A 9,985-nucleotide genomic window follows, 5' to 3' on the forward strand; every position below is an offset into this window, starting at 1 on the left:
AGATGTCCTACTACAATCTAATAATGGATTCGAGCATTTTCCTAATGACAGACATTAGGACAACTGGCCTATAGTTTCCAGCTTTCTGTCTCCCTCCTTTCTTGAACAAAGGTGTCACATTTGCAGTTTTTCAGTCCGCTGGAACCTTTCCAGAATCAAGGGAACTTTGGAAGATTAAACCAATGCATCCACAATCTCTGTAGCCTCCTTTAAGACGCTCGGATGCAAACCATCAGGTCCCGGGAACTTGTCAGTCTTTAGACCCATTAGTAGTCCCATTACTTTTTCTCTAGCGATAGTGATTGGGATCATTGGATACACAATGGTTTCTATTTTTTAAATGATCAGGTTGGTTCAGTGTTGCTTCCAAGTCGGTGGGTTTAAGCCCCACTCCAGGGAATTGAGTGCAAAATGAAGGCTGACGCTTCAGTAATAAAAACAAGAAATGCTGAAAATACTCAGCAGTTCTGGCAGCATCCGTGGAAGCTGTCGCTTCAGTACCGTACTTTCGGAGGAAGTAATAAACTGAGATTCTATCTGCCTGTTCAAGCGGTTCTAAATCATCCCATGGTAGGTTTACCAAGGCATAGCAAGAGAGTTCTCCCAGTGTCTTAACTGATACGCCTCCCTCAACCAAAACCTCCAAGCAGATTAACTTGTTATTTATCACAATGCTGCTTGTGGCACCTCAGTGTTCTCAAACTGTTTTGCTTACAGTAACAGCAGCGACCACTCTTGAAAAATAATTCATCCGCTCTGAACCCCTCTGGAATATCTCGAGGGTATGAAAGGCGGTATAAAAAGCAAGTTCTTTCTTAAATAAACATCTTTGTGACGTTTGTGCTCATTAAAGTCAGGAATAGCAGTGAGGAACAAAATATTGTGCACCAAGTGTCAGCCTCCATTAACAAGAATGAATAGGTTAGATCCGAACTGATAACCATTGCAGTTACTGCTCCTTCCCCTAACATCTAACAACTGATAAATGTTAACTCTGATATAAACACATCCAACACGACCGGACTCACATGGCTGCCCGGGACTTTATAAGGTTTTTTTCAAATAAATAATTCAACATATTAGAAACACAATTCAGCATCTTTTCAGCTGCTTAATAGCAGAATACTCACAGTGGAAAAAAGGAAATGTCCAGCTTTTGTTTTAAAATAGCTTTATTTTATTGTTGTCTCCTTTCTTTGGTTATTAATGAATACCTACATTTTTAAAAACTTTAGGCGGATTATTTGTGAGAATGCTTTTGAAATGATCAGATCCTCGGATCGGAATCTCTCTCTGAAACCCTCTACATGCAAAGCATCACATTGGGTTATGAATGATGCCGATGATGGAGCTGGGTGCGTTGGTAATTTGTTGAGTGGGAGTGAACAAATTTTGATGTGCTTTTCAACCACACCAAAAAGACTTCGATGTACCAATCAGCAAGGCTCTTTAGCTCATCCCTAACCTGGGAGGAGCAAATGAATGTTTACAGATCAGAACCCCTCTTCTATAAAAGCTGAGTTCCTTCGTGATAATCCAAAGGCTGCAACATCCCGAATCTGCTTTGTGTCGGATCAGCAGTCCACTCAGCACCATGGAGAGCGATCGGCTACTCGCCGCCATCTGCCTCTCTATCCTACTGTCCCTGGCGATCAGCACCGAGAGCTCGGATCTGGAGACCAGAGCTCTGAGAGATTTCTACCCAAAAGATTCATACCCGTCCAGCGAGAAGGAACTGGTCAGTTTTTTTTTAAACTTTATTCCTTAACAAGGTTTCTTGAGTGCGCTTTGTAGTTTAAGGTTTATAATTATAACAGTGTGAACATTTTGAAAACGAAAGCAAAATATTGCAGATGCTGGAAATCTGAAATAAAAAGAGAAAGTGCTGGAAATACTCAGCAGGTCTGACAGCTTCTGTGGCGAGAGAAACAAAGTTAACTTTCATACAGTCATGGCGGCACAGAAGGAGGCCATTCGGCCCATCGGCAATCCAATCAGAACCATTTGTATTGAACATTTTTATATCTTTTTATATGATAGGTAAATTGGCCATTATAAATTGCCCCTCGTATAGGTAGGTGGTAGGGGAATATAGGGACAGGTGGGGATGTGGTAGGAATATGGGATTAGTGTAGGATTAGTGTAAATGGGTGGTTGATGGTCGGCACAGACTCGGTGGGCCGAAGGGCCTGTTTCAGTGCTGTATCTCTAAAACAAAACTAAAACAAAACAAATATCTGTCTAGAGGGTTAATCTGTTTTTCTTCTCCAAGAAGACTTTAAAATTTAAAGCAGAGAAGCTGTTTCAAGTGAACAAAAAGCATGAGAAGTGCTGGGATAAGATGACTTGAGATTAAAGACGTGATTCTGTGACCATCATGGGTGGGGCTGGTTGAATGGACTTCAATTTCGTACAATCAGGTTTGAGGGTTAAAATGTTATAGCCAGCATTAGGTTTGGGTCAGGTATCATTACTGTCCCGCGTTCCAAATATTTTTGTTTTGAAGATTTAGTCCTTTTCGCGTGCTGGTCATCAAATTAATTAGATCAAAATGCTTTGGAATACTTGTTTGCAAGAACTATACATGTTTCTACCGATAGTTTCACCAAAGCCCTTTCTGATTCTGAACAACTGATCTGATTCACAGCTCGGAGCACTGCAGGAGGTCCTGGAGAAGCTGCAGAGTAAGCGGCTTCCAACTTGGGAGAAGAAGTTTGGACAGGTCCCATTGGTAAAGTCAACCTGTTCTGTTTCACCTTTCTGCTTTGACGTGATCTTTATCTTCTGTGGCAGAAATGCGTTTGTTTTAAAACAGAAAATGGGCAGGGGGTGAGCATTGTATCTGAGGAGAAAGAACTGCCAACATTTCGGGTGGGGCTCTTTCTAACCCAGAGCCTATGCCCGGCATCATGAAGCCCTTTGCTGCTTCGGGTGCCTTTCCTGCATTTGCTGCCTCCCCTCCCCCCCCCCCCCCCCCAGCTTTCTAGTGTTTTTATTGTGTGTTAGTCGGTTCTGGTAATTGGTATTTTAACCAAAGGGATGTGTCAGTTACTGTTCCAAACCTCTGATACGGTCACAGGCTGAAACAAACAAAAACACTTCTTTATGGAGATGTTTGTAGGATCCCCGTTTAGTGTCTGACACAAATGGGAGCAATTTTAACTCAACCCGCCAGTCGGGAAACTGAGGGGATCGGGTACACGCTGATTTTAAATCCCAGTATTACATACATTTCCTTGACTTCACGCTTGAGGCTGTTCAATATCTGAGTGACAATCTCCCTCTAAAAGGCCCACTGAAATGAAAGAGATTGGGATTAAATAATCAATCTACAGGAGATGAACTTTCAATTTCCATCCCATCATGTCACTTGGTAATAACAGTGCACCATCAATGAGGGATCAGTCAACACCACGGAAAGACGGGAAAACGTTTGTAGATAACCCTGGCTGTAGAATAACATTTCCTATCCGTTTAGTTTCTGAAAGGTAACCCATCGCCCAATAACCGTGTAAATCTGGAAGACCTCTTTCAGACAATTGTTCAGGTCCGTTTCACCAGTTCCTTTGGTACCACTTGGGACTGATTCTGTTCGGTGTTGACTGAAGATTTTAGGATTGCTGCACAAGTATCTGCATTGATAAGTGCGTGACTATCATTGCATTCCTGCAAAGCGTGAAAGGGTTTGGTGTGAAGATCGATTGCATCCTTCCTCTAAAGACTTTTCAGAGATGTATAGTTTTACCATTACCGCGAACCGATTTCCAAATACAAATAATTGCATAAAATCACAGATGTCTGTCCAACAGTCTCCATTCTCTTTCTCACATTCCCAGCAGACAAAGCCCAGGCAGGGTTTCCAGTAATTGATCCTCCCCTAGAATGATACAATACTGGTGCAACATACTGCTGCACATTTTTAGGGAAATATGAGATGGTGTCTGCGAGCTGGAGTGTTACATTTGAGCTCAGTGCCCCGGTGTTGAGAAAGGAAATTCAGCCAGCGTTCCTGCTCCGAATCCGCTGAAGTGGGTTTCGGATGAGGACAAGACCCGGTTCTTGCAGCCGAAACCACTGTCGAGGTTTATGGCCAAGACTCACATACGAATAATGGCCAAATCACAGTTATGGGTCTGGAGACTTTAGAAGAGCACAGCTGCGAGAAAACTGGCGAAGAAAAACTGTCGAGAGGGTAAATAAACACTCTGGTGGTTGATTCTGGCGGAACATTCATCTTTTTATCGTTATTGTCCCTTAGACTGTTGGGGGGGAAAACACTTTAAACACAATGCTTTAAAAACAATGCACTTTCATTTTACCTTAACGGAAGAGGTTTCTTAAAGGAGCTGAGCCCTGAAGTTTTTATTTGATAAAACTGTTTTATAAAGGGATCATTCCGTGAAAAAGGAGTTTTCTCATTTAAGCATGACCCGATCTTTACATAATATAATAAAAACAGAAAATGCTGGAAAAACTCAGCAGGTCTGGCAGCATCTGTGGAGAGAGAAGCAGAGTTAACGTTTCAGGTCAGTGACCCTTCTTCAGAACTCATCTGATCTTGCAGGAGGTTTAATAGATGTCAGTGGGAGAACTGAATGCAAATCCGGCTGGAATTTTGCAGCAAATGGAAGGAATGACTAAATAAAGAACAAGCATCAAAATAGACAAAGTACTGGGTTTACTTCCCAAAAATCCTCGTTCAGATGAGTGAGATCCTGTGTTAAATTGTACTGTCCACAGCTATGTAATGCTGTTAACTTATTGTGGGGATATAACAGGATTGTGCAATATTTCACTCCAACAATGCAAGAAGACAGATACCATATTCAGTAAAGTTTAATTTATTCTTAGATATTGATTTGAAAGTTTGTTAAAGATCTCAAGAAATATCCAGTCTTTATCTGTTTAACTTGTGCATGCATTATTCTGTTGAAAGAACTTGTCACCATCCGTGTCTACAATAGGTGGGCGGAACACCCTCACAATCTTGGAATGAAATAGAAATTTGCAATGAAGCAAAGAGAGAATTTTACTTTCCTCTCACTGCTCATCGAGAATTGACAGGCGGTTTAACTGTGGGATAGATCACAGCTGGATCGAAGCCTACTCTCCAACATCTATTTTTCATCAGGAAGCCAACACTGAGTAGCACTGAGACCTTTTATTGAGTCTCTGTTACCACTCAACACAAACCAGGAATTAAACTTGTGCCCTTCACCAGCCTGAATTTGCAGGATCAATAAATGTGTGTGACGATGCACGTTATTAATGTGCAAATCGCCACAAAGTGCTGGACAATTTGCGACGCTCCCTCCTTAGCCTCGCGAAAAGGAGATCTGGCACTTAACCTTTGTGATTTCCATTAAGTTTTACACCGGAAGTTAAGTCTCGTAATTAACAGTGCAAGTACCCTTCCAACAAAGTGATAATTGTTATCCAAAATCAAAACTTAATGTTTCAAATTGACGACCTTTTCGATAATTATTAACTGCAAATCAACCTCTTTTGCCCAGAAAGTGAACAATTATAAGTGTGGGGTCTCATTCCTCCCGGTTCTGAGTTAAGGAGATTTTTTAAAATATCAAATGTTTTTTGCATGTTTTTTCTTACTTTTGTTTTCTGTCTCTTTCCTTCTCATTCTTAATCCAATCTTTCTTTTTTTTTCTCTTTTGGTACCTGATTTGACCTTGAATTCATCCACTCTAAATTGACTTTCCCCGTTTATTTCTCAATCCTGAAATTTCATTGGTTAAGGACAGTGGCGCAGTGGTTAGCACCGCAGCCTCACAGCTCCAGGGACCCGGGTTTGATTCTGGGTACTGCCTGTGTGGAGTTTGCAAGTTCTCCCTGTGACCGTGTGGGTTTTCGCCGGGTGCTCCGGTTTCCTCCCACAGCCAAAAGACTTGCAGGTGATAGGTAAATTGGCCATTGTAAATTGCCCCTAGTGTAGGTAGCTGGTAGGGAATATGGGATTACTGTAGGGTTAGTATAAATGGGTGGTTGTTGGTTGGCACAGACTTGGTGGGCTGAAGGGCCTGTTTCAGTGCTGTATCTCTAAATTTAAAATAAAAGAAGATAGACTGTTGCTCCAGGTCCTTCACTAAAGGTCCCGCACTTCCAGCAAATTACATTGCAAAATAATTTTGAGCTGAAGAGTGCAAATAAAAAGTCTAACAGGGCACACGGCGAGATGCCCCAATCCAGAAAGATCCAGCCCTTTGTTTTTCTGACACTGATTCTGCTGGCAAATGCAGTGTCCAGTGTGGGTTAGAACAACACAATCCAGAGAGATCCCTGGTTCAGTCTCCGGTCAGTACTAAATTAAATAATCTCGGTCGGTTCAGCAATAAAAAGATGCTATAATTGCCGTTAGCATCCCTGGGCTAGGAAGCAAAAAAAAAAAACCCCTGCCGATTTGTCATCTAGTAACTCCGCTGGAAAGTGGACATTTGTGGATTGTACTTGGCCGTGATGGTCTTGTATGGAATAATGGACAACACTTGTATCTTAAGCTCAGATGTGACTTGTATCATCCTATCAGTGGGCATCACACACCATAACCATGTGTGAGTTAGCACCTCCAAGAAAGGATAGAAAAGAGCAGATAACTCGAGTAGGAGACAAATAGTATTTGTGCAGGATATTGCACAGTATCACCATATCTTTCCATGTCTTTGGAAAACCCATGGTTTCCCCAGGGGCACAGGTGAGATTGAATTGTCTTGGTTCTTTAAGCAGTTTATAAAAGGTCAGGAATGTGCAACAAACTGAGCAATGTCCTGTTAGTCAGCTTGCTTCTAAAATAATTCAACATCTTGTGTGGATTTAATCACTTGTACTCATGGTATTGTTGCTTTTATCCTAACTGACCTGACGTATCATCAAGGAATTAGAAATAATTTTTTCTTGTCTTACCATTTAACGCTCATTGGATGAAGAATGGCAGTGTTTTTGGGGCCAATTTCACATCAGTTTTGGGCATTAAACTCTCCTTGACAAGAATCACTTTGTAAATCTAGTTTCCTCTATACTCCTCCGCTCCCCCCCCCTCCCCCCCACAATAATGTACCTTGTCCCCACTTTCAGAAACATGTATATCCATTTTCAGCTGCCTAAAATCTACCTCTTTCACCAAGCTTCTGGCTCCTAATATTTCGATGCCTCGGGGTCCAGTTTTGTTTGATATTACCCCTGTGAGGCACTTGGGACATTTTACTTTGTTAAAGGTGCGATATAAATGCAAGTTGTTGTTGTCTGGTAAAGTTGCAATTGTTATAGCCTTATTGCTCAATTGTGCGTACCTTTAAACTGAAACCGACTGGAAATGAATGCCAATTTCTTGAAAGTCATTTGGTTTACAGGCTGAAAAATCTGAGTAAGTCCTTGTTTTTGTTTATTTCCAGTGTGATGTTGGGGAACAGTGTGCTGTGAGAAAAGGCGCCAGGATTGGGAAACTCTGCGACTGTCCCAGGAGTTCTGGCTGTAACTTCTTCCTGCTTAAATGCTTGTAGAGAATCCAACAGATTTGGCAAAACCATTTCTATTTAGAATAGTCAAAAGGAGAAAATGAAGACATCTGGTGGACATATTTTAAATACAAAAATATTGTTAGTTCTTCGCATAATGTCATATTACATAGAATTGTTCCTGTAGAACTGCCTGGTTCTGTCTATGTTTCAATGTCCTTTGGAAAGATTGAATCTATTATTAAATATGTTATCCTTGTTTTCTTAAAACAGTCTGTCTGGTCTCTAGATTTCCATGTTTTGGTGCAAAAATAGCCAGTTTTGGTGCTGTTTTACAGGGTGTAGCATTGCCTGCCTCAAAATAAAATGGTCCTTCCTTCAAATGCCAGGCATGTCTTTTATCCAAATACATCTGCCACATTTTAAAATGTTAGGTCAACTCACAACCGGATTGCAAGATGCAACATCTTTAAAAAAAAATTAATATCTGGATGTAGGCATAGCTGGAAAAGCTGGCATCTGTTGCCCATCTTTAATTTCCCTAATACTACTGAGCGGCTTGTTAGGCCATGTCAGAGGGTAGTCAAGAGTCAACCATAAACCATATTGGTGTGGGAACTGGAGCCACATATAGGCCAGGTCGGTTAAGGAGGGAAGGTTTTCTTCCACTAAGGGGCATTAATGAACCAGTTGGGTTTTTACAACACTCTTCATGGCTTCATGGTCATCTTTAAGCAGTGGCTGCACTTAGGAGCATGCAAGTGGCAGAAAGCATCATAGACAGGAGTTTTAGAGTTTTAGAGAAGTGGTTACAACCAAAGTGCAGGCAGATAGATGGGTGACCGCTAGAAGGGGCAGGCAGTCAGTGCAGGAATCCCCTGTGGCTATCCCCCTCTCTAACAAGTATACCGTTTTGGATACTGTTGGGGGGGATGGCCTATCAGGGGAAAACAGCAGCAGCCAGAGCAGTGGCACCACGGCTGGCACTGTTGTTCAGCAGGGAGGGACAAAGCGCAGAAGAGCAATAGTTATAGGGGACTCTATAGTCAGGGGCACAGATAGGCGCTTCTGTGGACATGAAAGAGACTCCAGGATGGTATGTTGCCTCCCTGGTGCCAGGGTCAAGGATGTCTCTGAACGGATAGGGGGCATTCTGAAGGGGGAGGGTGAACAGCCAGAGGTTGTGGTACACATCAGTACCAACGACATAGGCAGGAAGAGTGACGAGATCCTGCAAGGGGAGTTTAGGGAGTTAGGTAGAAAGTTAAAAGACAGGACCTCTAGGGTTGTAATCTCAGGATTACTCCCTGTGCCACGTGCCAGTGAGGCTAGAAATCGGAAGATAGTGCAGCTAAACACGTGACTGAACAGCTAGTGTAGAAGGGAGGGTTTCAGATATCTGGACCATTGGGATCTCTTCAGGGACAGATGGGGGCCTGTACAAGAAGGACGGGTTGCATCTAAACTGGAGGGGCACAAATATCCTGGCTGCGAGGTTTTCTAGAGTCACTCGGGAGGGTTTAAACTAGTGTGGCAGGGGGGTGGGAACCAGAGCAGTAGGAAAGCAAGTGAAATAAATGAGGGGGATCTAGTAAATAAGGCCAGTAAGACTAAGAGGGAGAGCAGGCAGGGAGATGTTGCGGAGCACAGCGGGACTGGTGGTCTGAAGTGCATTTGTTTCAATGCGAGAAGTATAACAGGTAAGGCAGATCAACTTAGAGCTTGGATTAGTACTTGGAACTATGATGTTGTTGCTATTACAGAGACATGGTCGAGGGAAGGACAGGATTGGCAGCTAAATGTTCCAGCATTTAGAAGCTTCAGGCGGGATAGAGGGGGATGTAAAAGGTGTGGGGAGTTGCATTACTGGTTAAGCAGAATATCACAGCTGTACTGCGGGAGGACACCTCGGAGGGGTCATGCAGCGAGGCAATATGGGTGGAGCTCAGGAATAGGATGGGTGCAGTCACGATGTTGGGGGTTTTCTACAGGCCTCCCAACAGCCAGCGGGAGGTAGAGGAGCAGATATGTAGACAGATTTTGGAAAGATGTAAAGGTAACAGGGTTGTGGTGGTGGGTGATTTTAACTTCCCCTATATTGACGGGGACTCACTTAGTGCTAGGGGCTTGGATGGGGCAGAATTTGTAAGGAGCATCCAGGAGGGCTTCTTGAAACAATATGTAGATAGTTCAACTAGGGAAGGGGCCGTACTGGACCTGGTATTGGGTAATGAGCCCAGCCAGGTGGTCGAAGTTTCAGTGGGGGAGCATTTCGGGAACAGTGACCATAATTCCATAAGTTTTAAGGTACTTGTGGATAAGGATAAGAGTAGTCCTCGGGTGAAGTTGCTAAATTGGGGGAAGGCTAATTATAACAATATTAGGCAGGAACTGAAGAATTTAGATTGGGGGCAGCTGTTTGAGGGTAAATCAACATCTGACATGTGGGAGTCTTTCAAACGTCAGTTGATTAGAATCCATGACCAGCATGTTCCTGTGAGGAAGGAGGATAAGTTTGG

The 9,985-nt window shown here is 42.8% G+C and overlaps 1 protein-coding gene across 1 annotated transcript; it reads left to right on the forward strand.

Moving 5' to 3' along the window:
• The first annotated feature begins 1,558 nt into the window (after positions 1 to 1,558).
• cart3 (cocaine- and amphetamine-regulated transcript 3) lies at positions 1,559 to 7,511 on the forward strand. Its single transcript, XM_068015165.1, has 3 exons — positions 1,559 to 1,738; positions 2,648 to 2,731; positions 7,404 to 7,511. Exons 1-3 carry the CDS (start codon positions 1,595 to 1,597, stop codon positions 7,509 to 7,511), a joined length of 336 nt encoding a protein of 111 aa, XP_067871266.1. The 5' UTR covers positions 1,559 to 1,594.
• Positions 7,512 to 9,985: the final 2,474 nt, after the last annotated feature.

Source organism: Heterodontus francisci, chromosome 35 (assembly GCF_036365525.1).
Source record: "Heterodontus francisci isolate sHetFra1 chromosome 35, sHetFra1.hap1, whole genome shotgun sequence".
NCBI lineage: Eukaryota > Metazoa > Chordata > Chondrichthyes > Heterodontiformes > Heterodontidae > Heterodontus > Heterodontus francisci.